Source organism: Triturus cristatus, chromosome 2_1 (assembly GCF_964204655.1).
Source record: "Triturus cristatus chromosome 2_1, aTriCri1.1, whole genome shotgun sequence".
Taxonomy (NCBI): Eukaryota; Metazoa; Chordata; class Amphibia; order Caudata; family Salamandridae; genus Triturus; species Triturus cristatus.
In genome coordinates, this window is record NC_140581.1 from 571641703 (window position 1) to 571661153 (window position 19451).

Here is a 19451-nt window from a genome sequence, read left to right on the forward strand (position 1 = left end):
GCAAAAGGGTTCCCAGGGCTGCAGCACGGTTTTGTGCCACCGTGGGTGACCCAAGAAAACTACTGACAGCAGGATTGCCATTGCAGGCAACAGGAGCAGTGCAAACTGCTCAAACACGACTGTACCCACACCATGTGCAGTGCAGTCACATACACTACATTTCATAAATATAAGGCACACCTAAGGTATGCCCAGGAGGCACGGTGCAGTATATTAAAAGTGAGGACATATAAGTGCAAGCCTATATGTCCTTTTAGTGGTGTTCCCCATTGGAAAGGACTACATGTGTTAGCAGTCCATCAGAGAACATCGGCTGCCAACGGGGCACGCTTGAGATTAGCAGCTCCATTATGGTACCACTAAAATATGTCATGTTTGGTATCAAACAATGTGCCGTCCCACCCCTAGCTCAATTCTCATACTGTGGATTATATGGCATGGTCCCAGGTGGCACCATAGAAGTTCCCGACCTGCTTGCTCCATCTTCACTGTGCTCTGGTTGGCCAGCCCAAGCTTCCCTGCAGCTGCTGCAATCTAAACAGGATTCTGACCTCCTACAGGCAATGTGATTACGCCCAGGAGTCAGAAACAAAGGCTTTGGCAGGAAGGAGGTCACAACTCCCTCTTCCCATGCAGCCTAGTAAAGTGGCGCATCAAGGCAGTGAGCTTCAAAGGCTGCACCACCTTTGATATGCACCAGGGCTGACTACCAGTGGAGAAAACAGCCCTCCCCTTACCTCAGGCACATTTGCACCCAGGCATGATGGGAAATTAAATATAGAGGAGGTGTACACCTCCAGAAAGGCTGGCCACACCCCTAGGATGAGTAGCCTGATCTGTACACCTAAAATTAAACCCTGCCATCTCTAGGAGGGCAGAAATAGTGGGTTATGGGGAGAAAAGGTGACCTACGCCACGGGATATTGTCACCTCAGTGGCAGATTGCCTGCAGGGACAAGCCGCCCATTGGCTACTAGCTCCCACACAACTAACTATCCTAAATCTACGATTTAAGGGACCCCCTGACTCTAGAATCTCTGATCTGAACAACTTACTTTAAGGAAAGACCGGGAGGAGACTTGTGTCGCCAAAAACAGTATTTTGCCCACAGCACCAAAGCAAAAGATGGGTACTCTGTCTGTGTGGCAACAGACTTAGAACTGAGTGAAAGACCCTCATCCTTGGGTAAACCTAATTGGCACTCCCGAAGTGAGGGACCCTGTGGAAGCCAGAAGCACCCTTAGTCTCCCCTGGACGAATGGCACTAGTCCCCTGCAAACTGCAGTTAAAACACTAACCAGCAACCAACCCCTTTATTCAATGCTGCATCAGGTGAGAACTCCAACCAACCTGTGACCAACATCAGAAACATCTCCATTGTTGTTCTTATGCATCTTTTTCCCCCACAGCATCATTTCAGCTGTAAAAGCAGTTCTGCCGCAGCTCCTGCTCAGCACCAGGGACAGCCAGGACAACTCTGCACCTTGGCTCAATAGGCCAAGTAAAACTGAACTGAATGTCGTGACTTGGTCCTGGGACCCACATCACCTTTACCCTGTAAGGGTACAACACTACTTGGCCTGCAAGTGACCGATAGTCACTAGTGGTTTTTGCTGTTGACAGGAATATTATCTTTTCCATGTATGTTATAGCACTGATGAGAATGAGGCCAACCTGCTCACCAATCCACCCATGGTGCATCACCTTTAGCCCCTCATTGTAGTAGCTCCCACAACGTTCTTCTCTGCAGCAGCAAATCCCGTTTAGCTGCTCCTCCCAGAAGGGGTATCAAGCTTCATGGATCCCTCGTCGGATACAGCCAGCAACTTTGTCCCACTGGAGATCTTTGACTTCCAAAAAAGACACTAAGGGCCTGATTATGAGTTTGGTGGTCATGGACTGCCAAACCCACAGTGACATAGAGGTGACAGAGCGGCTACCACTGACTTCAAAGTCCATGCCATGCAGGAATGGGCTTTGGCGCTCCCATTGTGCTGCCGTTCTAAAAGGCACCGCTAAAGGAAAGCCCACCAGATCACGAGGACACTCGTAATCTGGCGGGTGGTCGCGTTTGGTGGTGTGGGAGCTGGCATGGTGGCCCGCTCCAACACCACCAAACTCGTAATCAAGCCCTAAGTCTGAATGAAGAAATCTTCACAAGGACATCATCCAGTGGTTCTCTGACAACAACTACCCCATTTCAGACACCTCCAGCTGCCTTGCCCCTTGCCTATACCTTCTCTGGCCTGTTTTCTTCAAACTTTCTTGTAAGTCCAAAAGTAAGCGGAGACCACCCCAATCCCCTTTGTGGGTCTGAACCATGCTCCATCCTCGGTCAGCCATCATTTTTGACTTTGCACAGGTCTCACTTGACTAGATGTCCACAGTTGGTGCTATGATGTTTTAGGAGCTATTTTTCACTTAAAACTTTATAAATTTATAGCTCCTGTTCTACTGATTGAATTTTTGTCATTTGGGGTCAAATAATTTATTAAAATGTACTCTATTTTCTAAATTGGTGTGGGTTTTTTTCTTGTGTTGTCTTTTCACTTTATTACTGCTGCAGAAATACTTTAGGCATTGCCTCTAAGTCATGCCTGACTGCTTTTGTGGCAAGCTACCTGAGGGTTAAGCACAGGTTAATTTACTGACTTTTGTAATTCGCCCAGACAGGGATTGTGGCGGGTGCTTGAAAAAAGCTCACACACTCCTCAACCAGCAACCCAATTTCTCTGCAAGGAACACATGCTTAATTTACCTTAATCCTAACTAATCCACTTTAGGATTGCACTGCTGGTCCTAACTCAATGCAACTTGTTTCCTGTGAGCCAGAGTACAACCCCTCCATGGAGCTCATACAGTCCACCAAAGATGACTTAGTGTTGTCAGGAACAACCTGCTGTAGTTTATATACCCCCATGTCAGTGCCTTTTGATAATCCTACCAGAAGCTTTGTCTGTTATGAAGTAGACAAACAGGGCCAGGGAAGGTGCGAATGAGAACACAATCTGAACAGAAGAAACACACCAGTATCTTTAACAGGAGAAATATGTAACTGCCTTTGTCAATAATATCTGTAAACATAAAAAAGAAGAACTAGTGGTCACTTAAGTCTTACCATGGTTCTGTGGCACTGCTGATGGGTGGTAGCCCCAGTGACTCGTTCCCCTCTATTGTAGATTAAACAAGAGTCTAAATAGGTATAACACAGGGCAATTCAAACAAAGGTGTGCACAAACCTCAGAGTAGAAAATAAACCAAAGAAGACAAGAGGAAGTAGGCAAAGTGTGGGTTGGGGAAGGCCAGGAGCTGATTAATGAGTGCTCAACTATATGAAGCATTGCCAAGCGGAGTACAGTTGACACAAACCTGCCATTAGACTCTACCTGCTCCCCGTGTCCTACAAGCAGTTTTAATGAATTATCCAATGTTGCCAACTGTTTTTCTTTGGAAGTGAGATATACCAGATGAATGGGAACTATTAAGTATGCACTTCTCACATCCTTGTAGGAGCTGTACTCCCAGCCAGTCTGCTACAATCTCTATGCCCCATGAAGCCTTCTAAAGTCCCCTACCTTCTGCCATGAAGCTGCACAGGATCGTAGCGTTCCATGCCTGCCTTGACAAAGGAGTGACAAGCACTAGAAAACTTCCCAGATTCCTGGCCCATGCAGTTAGACATGACATTGAGATAGAACCCACAAAATACGTTTGGAATTCTCAGTTAGTGTGAAATGTAAGTGGTTAGTGGAAGGCAAATGGGGTATGCTGGTTTTAAGCTTTGCTTCTTCACCTGCTGTTTTTACCAGTCCTTAGCAACAAAGAGATTCCATTTATTGGCTTACTGAATGTGGACCAACAAGCACTTAAAGTCAATTGTTCATGGCTAAAGTGGAAGAACATATGCGCTAATCAGACTTAAGGATAATAGAAGGAAGAGCACCCACTGAGAGCATGAGTGTGGCAAAACACAGCAATTCATAATTATGAAAACCATTGGGTTTTTTTCTTGTATGAAGCACATGAGGTACATATCTAGGTCCAGCTTTATACATTCAGCTGGACCATTTGATTGGATACGTAATGTGTGGGATTTGAATGACTCATCCTCCACATAGAAATGGTTAAGGACAGCAAGACAAAGACACTTCTCATACATTACACAATCTGAAGCATGAGTTGATATTCGATCATTCATACATTGTTTGGAAGACAGTATATCATGTGTTCCTCTTTCACTATATGGTATGTCCCTGTCACTTCTAGCTTGCTAAAATATCGGCTGTTTTGCATGGTTCTTGATCATAATGCAGTTGAACACCTAGTAATCAATATAAATCCTTTATTCACCCATCTTCCTGAGTACAAAGAACAAAAGGACTGCTGATCATGATGGAGAGTGGTGGGTGAACTGATTGCTTAAATAGGTTTCAAATACTAGTGTAGGTACTTATTCTATTTGCCATCAACAGGGCTATTCTGACGGAATGGTGGCATCTTGTTATTTAAAAATGGGGAGATGGGAATTACAGGCATTCCAATCATTGCATCTCCCTTTTCTGTCATGTGCACAGTGACTGCTACCGCAAGACAACTCTTTGAGGACATGCTTGCATCTACCAAGGCATGGGATAGTGGCACATCGTTGTGTCCAAGAGGTGCTCATTATGAATTATCTCACATAGCAATCTATCATTGGGTTGGTATTTAGTTAGCCAGGGACATTTATAGGAGTTTGAACTGATGTTATGAATAATGGGAAAACAGATAGTTTCACTACGGATTCCATGATGTTTAAAGGCTACAATGCTATATTTGATCAGTGCTGAAGTGAGTATTGTGCTACCTACTGCTCAAACAAGTGTAGTCCTTGATTTTGCTAAACAGTAAGGCCTGACTCCTTTAACAACAGTGAGTCTGTGAAATTACATTTGGCATTGAAATCTATGGGAGCAAATACATGTGAATGCAACTCTCCTTTCCTGGATAGTGATACATCCTAAATGAGGAGTGCCATGTTTGATTGCACAGCGATTACAAGAATGTGGAGTCTCTGCATTTTGATTATTTAGGCAACCTTAGTTAAGATTAGATACACATCCTCAACTTTCATGAGTTTATATGATGTCTACCTCATCCCACATTATTATTCCAGAATTTGTCTCCACTTTGTAGGAACACCCTGGACTCTGCTTGTGCTCTTTCATTCTTGCGTTCAGCCAGTCTGTGGACAAGCTGGCAAACAAGCTCATTATGCTACTCAATGTATATTTGTCAATGTGGAATATGAGACAAGTCCTCTTTCAGTTCTTCATTTAGCACTTTTTAAAAATTGCCTCCTCTTTTCTCTAGAGACCAATAAGCAGCAATGGTAAAAGGTAGAAATACAAAATGTACGCTATTCGGTCTTTCTTTCCTGTTTGATTTCTATGAACACATTGAATATGGACTGAGGCACAGTGCAGTGGTAAAGATCATTTATGGTTATGCCTTTAACCTATTCAAATCATACAGAAGGGGACAGTTTTTGTCATTTGGAGCATTGACCAGATCTCAGTGTACCTAGAGAGGCTGTCCAATTTCCATCTTCAGTGCAGTATCGCAGCACAACTGTGCTGGTCAGATTTAGAAAGCCATGCCCAGATAATTATTCAACCTCAGTTGCATCACTCATGATCTGCAAGTCCTTGTGCAATATTCAATGGGTCTGTGCTAGGAAGGAAAAATCCATTGCATGGTGATGAACAAGCACCACTGCCTTGATTGCCCCAACTGTAATGATTTCTGATGCTGTTTTTTGTTGCCGTGGACGAACACAGGTCATGTGTGCACACCATTACATAGGCCTGTCCCATGGATTGCAGTCTGACTGAGAGTTGCACCCAAAGCGCTACCTTCATAGTGGTGAAAAGCTACCACTTTTTCCAGGAGCTAAGCAGCATTTATGTGGTGGTGGCAGCGTACCCTGTAGTGATCAGTAGGAGTAAACAGGCCTTTTTACCTGTGTCTCTGGAGTGAGTCCTCACTCATATCAGCTTATGCTGCTGTGCACTTAACTCACCCTTGGCCTACATCAGGTTGGTGTGTAGCACTGCATAGTGCGTTTATGTGATACATGTGTTGGGTGTAGGTGTGCCTGTGCCTGGTACAATACTGGGATGATGAAATGCTGTGCAGTGCATATATGTTATATGCACGTGCTGAGTGTATGTTTGCTTGTGACTGGTACAATAAATGGAAGATTCTGGGTTTGGAAGACCCAGAGCTAACTGGTGGAACATGAGGAGGGAGAGAAATCCCCCCAGACAGATTTGTAGATTGCTGGATTCCTGTGAGCTGGGTAGGACACACTGGAGGAAGAGCGAGGTAGGGTCTTCAGTGGACTTCAAATGGTGTTCTTTGATTCAAAGAGAGGTCACTGGGAAGGGGTCTGAGCACATCTTACTAAGCAGATGGGGCTGATAAGAGAATCATAGAGAGCAGGGCTGAGGCCATGTGGCAGCCTCTTGATACCCATATTACTGTGGCTGATAGCCTGGTGTGAACCTCTAGTCACTCCCTTGACCTGTCTTGGGGGGCTATCAGATTTTGAGTCACTCCTGCTGTGACAGACTGCTTTCTGAAGGAAGGCCAGTGCAGAGGAGAGGGCACTTCAAAGGGAAGTAGACCCCAAAATAATTTAAAATGCTTTCACTCTATATAACATTAAGTGTCTAGAAATGTACTAAAAGTAGGGGAGTTTGAAGCCCCTAAGATTGTCAACTGTTAAGCAAGCCAGTTGGGCTGTGTAAGAAGTAGAAACTCTGCAAGACTTATGCCTGTGACTAGGTCTGGGTGCCAATGCCTGCCAGTCTCCCAGCTTGATGAGGGGACATCACCCAAGGACTCCAAGACGTCTTGACCCTGGAGCCAGAAGCACCAGTGTCTGCCTGCTTGCTAAGACCAGTGTGCCCTGTGAGGAAGAGGAAAGCAATGAAGGGAAAAAGGTCCAGTGTCAGATCCTGAAGTTTTGATCCCTGTAGTGAGGAGACGGCTGCTGCACTAATCGTGTTGTTGCCTGTGTGCAGGGAAATGTCAGCGACCTCTGTATGCCAGAGGAGGGCCACCCTGCAGTGAGCCCTGAATGTTGCTGCACCAATTGAGTCATCATGCATGTGCAGTCTTTAAGTCACCATGAAGATTGCCGCAGTGCTGATCGAGCCCTTGCCTGTGTTTGGGTTTGAAGTAGGTGACTACATATGCCAGGTTGGGCCACTGGGATGATTGATGCCCTGTCGATCATGCCATAGCACAAGTCAGCAACCCCGTATGCCAGGCGAGGCCACCATGAAGATTGCTGCTGTGCCAATCGTGCCATAGCCTGTGTACAGAGTGAGAACCTTGAGCTCGTATGCCGGGGGCACCGGCACCAAGCTAGGTTCGTAGGCTGATAGAGACTGTCATCATTAGGAGGAGATTGCCAAAGTTACCCGAGCAGGCCCATGCCCCGAATGAGGACAAGCACCAGGAGTGTTACACCCCCCACCTGTGGGATGGATCCTAAGTGACTTATCAGCATTGGAGGAGCATCAAGGACAATCTGGCTGCTACCTTCGCAGGACTTTGTGTGAGGAACTTGAGGACACCCGACCACTTCCCCTCTCGGGCCCTGTGTCAAGAACTATCTAGAGATAGCTACTCCAACTTCAGCACCTACAAAAGGGCATGCTCCAGTCATTCAGATCCTGCTTGTGTAGGTAAGACTGATTTTGGGATGGACAGCCCCCTGGGAACTACCCTAAAATATACCGCTTCAGCCCCTGAACATTTTTGACTTTAATAAAGAGATAAACCCCTGAAACTCGGACTACTAGTGGGGCTTAACCTGAATGCCTCCTATATGGCATGGGGAATACCCGCTAGTGAGAAGGGTGTGGGACTAAGAGATCAGCCTGTTAAAACAATAGAGCACTGACCTCAGGGAACTGGATGTATTGTTTGTGAATGCTATACTTTACTTTGTGTTTGAATGTTAACACTTCTCATACGAGCAACTATTTGACGGACAATCAGTTATTGCTGCTGCTCAATGTTTTTTCAGTTGTGAACCTGTTTTCACCCCCCTCTTTCCACCACCCTCCTCGGAAGCCTTAGACTGCTCGACCTGGGCTACCACTGAGAGCCAAGTGCTGAAGGGGTACCTGTCCCAGTTGCTCAGAATCCCTGGTAGTTGAGGCCCTGGGACATCTGGAGTAAAAGGCCTCAACCCCTATGGTTGGGCCAAGTAGCTCCTGCTTGCCATGTGGCCCTCTAAACAGGCTTCTGACAATATGTCAGACTAAGGATATGCATTCTTTCTATGTCCTCCTTTCCTAATGTCTTCGTTGGGTCTCGATTGGTGCCAAGACTCCTCCTCCAAATGGCACCAAGATACCCACAGTGGAGAGGCATCAAAACTCCTTTCATCGATTACCATGAGTTCAGTGGTTCAAGGACAATGGTTCAAAAAGAGACTGATGAATCTCCTGCATGAGCTAATGTCAGTGTAGGGAAGTGATAGGGTTTGAGCAGGTCTGGTTACTAAATCTCCCTGTCTTAGATGGGCATGAAAACTCTCCCAATACAACCATTGGGAAGTCTGCATTTCACTTGAGCACAAGCAGGCTAGTGCAAGGTTGTACTCTAAGCCACAGGAATTGATCTGAATTGAGTGACAAACAGCAGGGCAATACTGCAATGCTTCAACAAAGGACACAATATTGCAGACTTGAACATCAGTTACAATTTCCTTTGTATTCACTTTTGCTAGTTCCCATTTACCTCTGTGTGTGTGTCCTTGTGTAGTGCCCCACTATGACCGCAAACTCCCTTCCTTCCACTTGGTCCTGGTTGCCCCACAAAGCCCTGAAAACATAAGGGTTAATAAGTCATTAGGACGAGAAACCAGAATGCTCATTTGGTTTACGATTATGATTTCAAATATTGTCCTGGAGAAGAGTAACAGTAACTATAGAGAAAACAATATTAATTACTTGTGCTCACCTTGGAAATACCATTGGTAAATAGACAGGGCAGGGATTGTCCAGGTCAAATTGGAAAAAATGGTTGGCTTTGAGTGAAAAAGTTTGATCTGTCCATGTTGCATTTTGAGCATTTTCATATTGTGGGTGCTGGGCGGTAGGAAGTTTGTAGATGTTCACAAATTCCAGAATTTTCCCTCAAATAAATATAAGAAAAATGTGTGGTTTAGCCCAAGTTTGAGGTTTGCAAAGGATTCTGGGTTAGGTAGCCTTGTGAGAGCCTCACAAGTCACACCACCCTGTACTCTCCCTGGTGTCTACCTTTCAGAAATGTGTAGGTTCAGTGGGTTTCTCTGGGCACCAGCTGAGCTAGGGCCCAAAATCCACATGTAGGTAAAAAGCAAAAAAAGGTGTCAGTTTTCAATGGAAAAGTTTGATCTGTCTATGTTGCGTTTTAAGCCCTTTCCTGTCACGTGTGCCAGGCCCACCTACATAGGGGAGGTATCGTTTTTATCGCGAGATGTGTTGACATGCTAGAAATTGGTGGCCCCCAACAGAATCTACATTTAAAGAGAGTCACCCTTTCATGTCAAAAGGGGATAGGATGGGTTATGTCACAACCAAAATAAGCTCTCCTTTGTGCCAACATACTTCTGTATGAACCCCGGTGGTTCTGCCCTGGACTCAATTAGGTTGCACTAGATAAAAATATACAGTGAACTCTTCTACAACAATAAACAACTTTTACAACTCTGTCTCCTTATTATAACAAGTCAGGCATATTTATTACATTTTAAGCAAATGCAATGAAATCTGCCATTTGTACATCAAATTGTATATGTAAATTAAAAACATAGAAAGATTAAAACACAAATTTCGTGCAGTTCATCAACTCTATTACATTTATAATAACCAAACATCACTATCACCACATGTCATTGTTCTCATTTCAACAGTGCAAACAAGGAAAAGAAACTCAAACATTTTTTTGTTTTTTAAATCTGTCAACACAGTATTTCGGTGGTCCTTGAAATGGTTTACACCACCTTCTTCAGGACGACAATATTTTTATGCAGATCATACACAAATTCTGGTGGACAGAGAGATATAAAAGAACAAAATGAACCTAAAGTAATATAAAAAATTATATTCATTACACTATTTAGTTCACCTGTATTTAGGGGCAAACTATTAGCCTATGCGGACAGCATTTCCCCCACGTCTCACTAATAAAGTACAAAAATTAATTAAGATGCCACTTGTGAGGACTCATAATAACTGATCCAAACCAAGACACTGTTGTAGTCACGGTCTGGTGGTCCAGTTGCAAGGTACTATATACTCTTCTAGAGCTGTGAGGAACATTTTGCTCTAATAGCAGCCTATTGCTGAATGGTTAAGCTAGTATATTAAGTAACCTCTTCCACAGGCTACATTATCCAGTGACAGGACCATCCCCCTGTTATTGCAGTCTCATGGTCCGCATAGAAGATATTAATCACTCCTCAAAGGTTGCTTACTTTAGTTTTCAATCCTAAAATCTCCCCAAAACGGGTGATCTGGTGGTATTCTGAATATGCCTCCAGCAACCTGTCTTTCCTGCAATTTATATAATTTTATGTTAGGAAGAATTCACTACATTCTTTGTTCAGTTCATTTAATATTGCCAAGACCATAGCCCATCCCAGCTCATGACTCACTGTTTCAAATCAGCTGATATTGCTAATGTGATCCATTCCAGTATCCCACAGTAGATTCTTTTGTGGAGATATCTGTAATTATATACCCATAGCGCTGTTGTATTTCATCTGATTCTATTCAATACAGATTGTTTATTTTTAAGGATGGTGTAACACAACCCTTACCCCACTTCCTTAGAAAAAGGCACAACTTTGCGTCAGTTATTTTGTAAGACCTTCTAAGCAGTAAAATATCCATTTATTTCTTTATTTCCTTTTTTCTTTGTATTACTGGTCCTTTATGGTCTAGTGGTTAGCTAAAAGTAAGAGAATGACAAAAGGGAAATAGTCAAAAAGCCAGTTTCATAAAGTCCCTTACTATTTTATCTTAATCATTTCTTATGTCATTTTAAAACCCGACTAACAAAAGAATTCAATGTAATGTACAACTTGATGTACCTACCCTCCCATTTACCTAATTTTGAGCCTGGTTATAGTACTTTTTGGTTTTTAGTAGGTGTCCCAAATGATTTAGAACAGAAGAGAACATCCTTACTCATATACATGGGCCCCTCCAAGTTCCTCTATACCCTTCTGACTTGTTATTGTGGTGTCATAAGCTTTCTATTGCTACTTTCCATGTGCAACTATGATATCCTTCTGGATTTGGTCTTTCTACATAGAGAGAGACTCCCCTGTTTTCACCCAGGGCTCCTTCATGCTTGTGACGCCAAGAGTGGAAAAATGTGAGGTACCATTTTTGTTGGGAGATTTGGAGGTATGCTGAATGGTAAAAAATGCATGGATCCCTATTGATTCCTGAGCTTTCCCTAACAGAAATGTGAGGAAAATCTGGGTTTTAACAAAAGCTTGAGGTTCGCAAAGGTTTCTGAGTAAGAAAACCTTTTGACAACACAAGTCACACCACTCTGGATATGACCGTGTGTCTCATTTTCAGAAATGTGTGGATATGGTAGATTTCCCTGAGTGGTGGCTGAGCTAGGACCAAACATCTACAGCTATGTACATTGTCAAAACAAATGGAATCTGCTGAGTGAAATATGTTTCTTGGTCAAGTGTTATGTTGTGGACACTAGTCCCAGCCACAGACTAGTAGAACACTTGTTATTATCCATTGAATTTCTCTGCATTTGTTTCTTTCAAATATGACCTATTGCGCAAGAAGAAAACATTTTGCAGGACCTCTGACAACTGGGTCAGGGATCTAGCTCTCTGCTCCTGCAGCTCCGCTGTAGTGCCGGGGCCTCTTCACCTCGCTGCTAGGTAGGTGTTCGAAGCCCTCCTCCACCCGCAGGCTCCTGCCTGCGCCTCATCCCTGGTGGTCCTGTGGGAGAGCCTTGCTTTTCTGCTGGTCTGCTGTTGTCTGTCTTTGTGTTGTGCCCGTTTGGTTACTTTGTCTGTCTTTTTCTGTCCTTCTGTGTTTCTATTTTGTTTTTTTATTTTATTTTTCCCTTTTCTTTATGTTCTGTCTCTGTTCGTGTTGTGCCCTCTGTGCCCGTTTTTTGCCACTGTTGCCCCTGTGGGCCCTCCCCCCTGCCAGTTTCCCACTCCCGCCTCCCAGCTGCACTTCCCTCTCCCTTCCCCTATTTAATGGTGGCAGGTGCAGCGGGATTGTTGCTGGTGCGCCAAAGGCAAGCCCATCTGCGCCCATCCCCGACCGCAGCCAGGGACCCTGGATCCCTGACCACCCACCGCTTCGACTCAGCTCAACCCCGGAAGGAACAACTGCCAACTGTTGACGCCGAACACCACCCACAGCTAGTTTTCCTGCCAGCACTGCCGACATTCCTTCACCATTCCTTCACCATCCTCTGGACCCCCACGGCTGCAGCACCTGCACCGGATGCCAGCACCACCTAAGCCCTGAGGTGCATCCTCCTCCACGTGCGCTCCCTGCACAGACATGCCATAGAGATCTGGGACCTCCTCGACACCCTCACGCCAGATGTTGCCTTCTTCACTTAAACCTGGACCAACGCCTCCTCCGCCCCCGACATCGCCATCTCCATCCCCGATGGGGGCGTCAAAAATGACTGTTGCACCACCAGCGCTAGATCAGCCCCTGAGTGAGAACTCCTCCTGCAGAAAAGGTGAAGTTACAGGAGTTTGGGTTGCTCGCGACTGTGAAGTGACCTCTTGATGCCTAGAATAGACTGTCCGCAATGACTGCCAATGAGAAACTCCAGTGGGACCTGCCCTTCCCATTGACAGCAACTGTGCACGATGACCAGCAATACAAGACCTGCACTTCTCACCGAGAGCAACTGTCCAAGAGGATCAACCAATGTGAAGCTCCAGCAATGGCCATCTCGTCGCACTATAGCAATTACCTGCTCATTGCACCACAGCCAACTCCTTGTGGCCCATGTCAACCTGAACAACTCACTATGCACTGTACTTGAGAAAGCAACTCTCTAGCCGGACTAACCTGGTCCATGAATCCAACCTACCCTCTATTGCAATTGCAGTGGACCTTCACTTTTGACTTTCCCCCGGTCAAGTGAGACCAGATAATTGTGTGGCTTTGTGCTTCTTGACTCTATTTTCACCTGAAATTTAAAACATTTTTTTTTCCAGTTTTTCTGATTTCTCCAGTTCTATTTTTCCAGATTGGTTTGGAATTTTTCTTGTATTATTCTTTCACTTTGCTCCTACTTGAGTACTGTATAAATACTTGACACAGTGCCTCTAAGGTATGGCTAACTGCTTTTGTGCCAAGCGACCAGAGGATAAGCAGAGGTTACCTTAGTGACTTTTTTGGGTCACCTTACCAAGGATTTTGTTTATTATTTGAGTCAGGCTTTCCCCTTCTCCAGTAATAACCCATGTTCTTACAAGATATATCTTTCAGATGGAACAGCATATTACTTTTGTAAATCAGCCATCGAAACAAGAAGTTACAGATGGAAATGTAGTCACAAATATGCTTTTTTCCTATTAATTTTGACTATTTTTTATTTCAACTGTTAGTTTCTTTAGAAAACCTTGAGGTATCTACACAAATGCTCCCAAGCTGAATTCAGAATTTTCAAAAATGTTGTCTACATTTCAAATTTTTTAGTTGTCCTCGATCACCCATGGGTTTTACACCAGTTTCCACCACAAACTGCCAATAAGTTAAAACCACAAAAATTAGGAAACATGGAATAATGCAAATCTGTCATAAATGTTTTTATACAACTGTGCTGATTCCTGATATCTGGGATGATGGTGGCCCAAGCACAGCAAACCTTTTGTACATGCTATTTCTAGAAAAAAATGCTTTCTTGCTTAGTACTTTTTTTCCCCATTTTTAACAAAAAGAGAAAGCAAAATGTATCTATGTTTTGGCTATTTTCTCGGTTCTCTACAGGGGAATTCACGATCTCTGGGCACCTTTAGAATCACCAGGATGGGAAAAAACAATGAAAATTTGGTGTGGGTAATTGATGTGGCAAACATTTATCATGGAGATATCAAGAATGAGTGCAAAGTATCCCAAATAGTAAAAAAGGGCTTAGCATTCTATCGGGGACAGTCTTAGAAAACAACAGGTTAAAGTGGCATGTTTCCTGTTCTTTCTTAGCTTGGAGCAGGGTTGTGGAGGTTTAGGTGACTAAAGGAATATCGCTCCAGATCCTGGGTTCGTAAATGAAAAGGGCCTTTTTTGGGACTTCTTTATCGCCCGTCTGATGCTGTGCTGGCTGTAAGTGGGCTGAGAACCACCAGCGAAGGAGCAGTTTATCAGCCATGTAGGTAATGGTGCCAGTTGTTATAGCTTTGTAGATGATGTAGCTGACTGTGAAGGTGGTGAAGTCCATCAAGGAGAGCTAGTGAAGTTCCGTCAAGGTGGGATGATGTAGTCATAGTTTTTCAGGCTTTTAGCTGTGCTGCAGCATGTAGGATACCTAGAGCGGAGCAAATGTTAAATTTCAGAGGTCATGAAGAAAGGCATTGCCTCTATCAAAATGCAAGAGTATGAGGGCTTGAACAGCAGTTTACTATTTGCTTTCTTGGAGGAATAGTTTCACTTTCTTTAGTCCAAAGAGCAGATGCCAGGCCATCTTGTTTTTCATGCCAGTTTGATCCTTGAGGGTAATTTTATATAACTTGGCTTTGGGCAAAGGTCCAGGAGCCATGTCCTCCAGTACAAGCCCTTATGCAAGTTTTTGTTTATTTATTGCTTGTTCTTTTCATATAGTCGGAATTGTGTCTTGGTGGGGTTGAACTTCAAGTGGGTGCTGGACATCCATGTATTATTAAGTTGCATGTAGTGTTTGAAAATTTCAAGTAGAGTTTTGGAACTTCGTTGTATTGGAGAACTGTGATGCTGTCATAAGTATAATAGGATATCCTCCATGTAGAGGCTGAAGGTCACAGGGGCCAAGATTAAACCATGGGGAATGCCACAGTTAATAGAAACCCCTGGAACATGGAAGAAATCGTGTGAATAAACTGGTGTCGGTTGGATAGGTTGGATAGTTTGAAGGAGAAGCAGTGAAGAATGTTGCAAGTGAATCCAATTCAAGTCTTCAGGTGACCAAAGGTGTCAAAGGGGGCTGAAATGTTCAGTAATATCATAAGGCCAGGGTCACTTCTATTTATGGTCAGCAGGGTATCATCTTTGGATGGTGATGTAGCCATCTCCATGTTGCAGCATGATCTGAATCCAGAATGATGGTAATGCAGAAGATAGTTGGTGTTTATGTGATCCTGAAGTTGTGACTGAAGAGCTTTGAAAATGTTCTTGCCAATCAGGGGTAGGTGTGTGATAAGCAGTAGTTGGCAATGTCATCAGAGTCGAATTTGGGCTGTCTCAGGAGTGGTAGGATACAGCCTCAATCGAGGGTTTCTATGAAGATGCTTGCAAACTGAAAACATACTTAATGACCAGTCTTTAAGGTCCATAATGGGTTTAGGTGTGAACATGGCAATATACCACATATCTCCCTCAACAACTTTAACAATTTGACTAGATGTATAGTAATCTACAAGTACACTCAATTGAGATATATTAAAATTCAACACTTTAGGTACTACTCTTTGCAGGTTTTACTATTCCCAATGTGTTTCCTTAGTATTACTGACCACAGTTACTTTATTATTAGCTATATATTGTTTGAAAATATCTGTGTGTTTTCGGGAAGATCCAAGAAAATCACACAATACTCACTTTTCATACGAACACTGATTTAAATTGACCTTAAATTGAAATCTGATTTACAGATTTCCTTGCTGACTGAGAGGCCATATATTGTACTGAGAACAGATAACTGCTGTACTTTAAAGGTCATCCCCAAAGAATGCCCCCAGCAAACCTTTGCTTTAATATGCCCTGATTTTAAAGGAATGTGGTATGTTGTTTGTTGCAAAGCACCAGAAACCCAATAAGCAAAACCCTAGGTATGAGTTTTTTAAATTTTAAGTGACAATAGCTCCAAAAGTACTAAGCACCAATTGGTATGATTGTGGTAGACTGGGACCTAGGTGTACTTTGAGACCTTCCACTATGGATCCTAAAGTCGGATATGCCAAGCAAAATGGCCCGTCAATGATTTTACATTTGAAGTTACTCTTCAACATGGAGGAAAAATTGTGTCCCACGGGCAAGGCATTAGGCTCTATCTAGTGAATTTTATGCAAAGTTGGATATTCATTGGACAAGGACCAGCTAAACCTGTTGGTTTAGGCAGGAAATGGTCAGAGCTGGAGAAATTTTAATTCCCTGCCGGCCTAGGTCCATCTGTCATCCGGATGCTTTTTGCACCTTTGGTCAAGATTTTATGTTTGGAACTTAGACTCTGAGAAGGAAGTCGTTTTCTTCCGGGGTAGGGGTCAGGGTGAGACAGCAGGCTTATATTCGGTGAGAACTCCAAAAGGTCAAGTATTCGGAAAAGGTTTTGTTACTGCAGAGAAGCTCCAAGAGGGACACACCTGTTTCTTCTCTCCAGTAAAGACTGGCCCTCATGCAGCTGGATGTCAGGATTTTTCTAAGTCCCAAGTGTTTGCAGGGCTGTCTCCCTTTTTCAGCTCTTCACCCAAGGCTCACAGACTTTAGGAAGGACTATTAGGACTGTAGGTCCAAACCCAGCAAAGGCCTTAAGCAGGGGCAAGTGCAGGCCCAGCTGTGACATAGCAACTAAAAAACAAGAAAACGTGTTTTCAAGATTTTTGTGTCCATGTAGCCACATAGGAGTTTAACCCACTCCACCTTGAAGTCCACATCTTTGTATTGGATACCAGAGGGAGCATATCTCATCCTTCAGGGCTTCTCTTGGGTTACAGCAAGCAAAATCAAGTCTTTTTATGATCTTCTACATGTTCACAAATAATGTTCTGAGGAGTGTTCCTTGAGGTGCAACAATTATGGGGTGCACTATTTAAATGGTAGTGGAGTCTGCTGGCTCCCCCCAACCAATGGGGTAAGTGTTCCCAGGGTCAATCCTTCCCACTTTGTCAGTAGTTCCTGTTCCCCTACTGCAAACAATATCACAGGGCACCTTAACCCTAACATCCAAGATGGGGGACCCCTTCTTCCCTTCGGGACAACCTTTGTGTCTACCCAGAGTGTGGCAGAGAAGTAGGCAGGCCCCCCTTTGTTTACTCTAAACTGATTTTGGGGAAATTTCCCTGCCATAGTGTTTGTAGTTATCCTGGATAATGTAGGACTGGGAAAAACGACTTGCATTCCTCCAGGTCTCTCTTTACATCTGCTGTGAAAGACCTCATCGTGGTCCCTGTTAGAATCCGGGGTCTCTGGTTGGCGCAGGTATGCACTTGCGACAAGCAGGGACCCTTTCCTCTAAGTCAGGGAGTAGGATTACCTCTTTAAAAATAACCCCTGCTCACCCTCTAGGTAACGTGGCGCGAGCAGTCAGGCTAGATTTCCAGAGGGCATTAGGTTAAGCATTCAAGGTATCCCACACAATAATCACCACCCCACCACACAAAGACACAAGGCTGTATTTATAGTAAAATAAAGTTCTTTATATATAAGGTCTCTTTAGGCAGGTTGCAAAAATACAGTTCTCTTGTTCAAATAATGTTCCAGTTACTTTCAAATGCTTTTCAGGCAGTCCACAGATGTTACAAGGGCGAAATCAGACTTAAAATAGCTTCTTTGGGGTATTTGTACGCTTCGTAGCGCTATCTTGATGCGTCGTGCCGTTCCTCACGCTTCCCGCGTGAGTACGCGTATGCCGGACTCGAACCGTACGGACCGTACCTTCGTAGGTACGCATCGTACACATTCGGGGACGTCTCGTGCCAAATTCCACGCTTCCCGCGTGAGCGCCGGCAATGGGTTTTGCTCCGTACGGGCCGTACAGAGGCAGGGACGCGCCGCACACAGACGGTAGAGCAGGCTCGGCTTGTACAAGGCAAGTACGGGCCGTACTACGGTGCGCAAGTGTCAAATACCTTAATTCTTTCGGGGGCAATGTTCGCGAAGGCTTGCAGACGCCGTCCAGGAGTGTCCCACGTCGCGTCCTGGTCCCAGTTCCTCCGTGGACGACGATGCTTCGTGGTGGCACTTGTCCGACGGCTCAGCCTACCAGTGAAGGGGAATGTCCACTGCGGCCTCGGGGGTCCACAAAGAGGGGTCCCACGTCGCGTTGTCGTCCCTCGCAGTCAGAGAGCGGTGGTGCTTCGTGGAACACTCGAGGATGGTCCCAGCCACACAACAGTGCTCAGAGGAAGGGAGGGCAGCTCGGGGGCGATTCCCAGCGCATTCCAGTGCGATCGGCTTTCCAGGGGATCACCAGTGCGTCGTAGGTCCTCGCGGTGATCTCAGCGGCACAGGGTCGCAGAGGCTCGGTGCTTAGACGGTCAGGTTCTTTTCCTCGCGTTGCGAGCTACAGCTCGGAGGGGCAGGTACTTGCGGTGCTCGGACCAGGTGGACAGGTCCTTGCGGTGCTCGTGGTTGCCCCAGGTGGCAGATGTCGCGGTGCTTGGAAAGAGAGAGGGGCACACAGGTTCTTTGGGGGTCAGCGTCACAGGATCGCTTCCAGCAGCTTCTCCTCCTCTGGGGGAAAGGTAGCGCCCACTCTTCCTGGGGCGCAGATCAGGGGGCAAGTTCACAAGCTAGCCCTTGGAGATTGTTTTAAAAGCACAAGTTGAATCAAAGTCTTTTTCTTTTAGTCTTTTCTTCTCCTTCCAGCAGACAGGCACCCACTGCAGGCCAGTCTCTCAGGCAGAGAGAAAGTATTCCTCCTTCAGCTTCTCCAGGTACTTCTCCTTCAGGCAGAGTTTCTTCTTGGCGCAAACAGGATCTGATTTCTTAGGAGCAGGGCTCCTTCTTTTATAGCACAATTCTTTTGTTCTTTGTCGCCAGGAGGCCTGGGCCTGGTCATGGAGAAGATTCCACAGTGCACATTCAATTCCAGCAGTGTAAATCATAACACCTGGCTCAGTCCAGTTTTGGAGCACTTTGTTGTGGTGACTCTGCTCTTTCCTTTCAGCAGCAGGGCAGAGACATCAGCCGCTCCACAGGGGGCGGAGCCGGCATTGTGGAGGCAGAGCACAGGTCTATTCAGAGTCAAAGGTGTACTCCTCCCACCCATCCTGGTGTAATCTCTCTACCCACCACCTGGCAGCCAGCCTGTCTCCTGGAATTCCCCAGCCCTGCTCCTTTACTGTTACTAGGCAGAACACACACACACAGCAGAGGCAGACTGAAATGGCCAGGTCAGTAAATACTAACTTTCTAAAAGTAGTATTCACAAACACAGGATATTAAAATAAACTTTACTAAAAGAAGTATTTTATTATTCTG

At 44.9% G+C, this 19451-nt stretch overlaps 1 protein-coding gene across 1 annotated transcript in view; it reads right to left on the reverse strand.

The window, feature by feature from the left end:
- LOC146865639 (uncharacterized) overlaps positions 1-19451 on the reverse strand; it is a 182612-nt gene that overhangs the window by 154673 nt on the left and 8488 nt on the right. The window contains exon 2 of the mRNA XM_085640177.1: positions 8800-8883. Within this exon, the coding sequence (XP_085496303.1) occupies positions 8800-8883 (84 nt within the window). The remainder of the gene's footprint in view (positions 1-8799; positions 8884-19451) is intronic.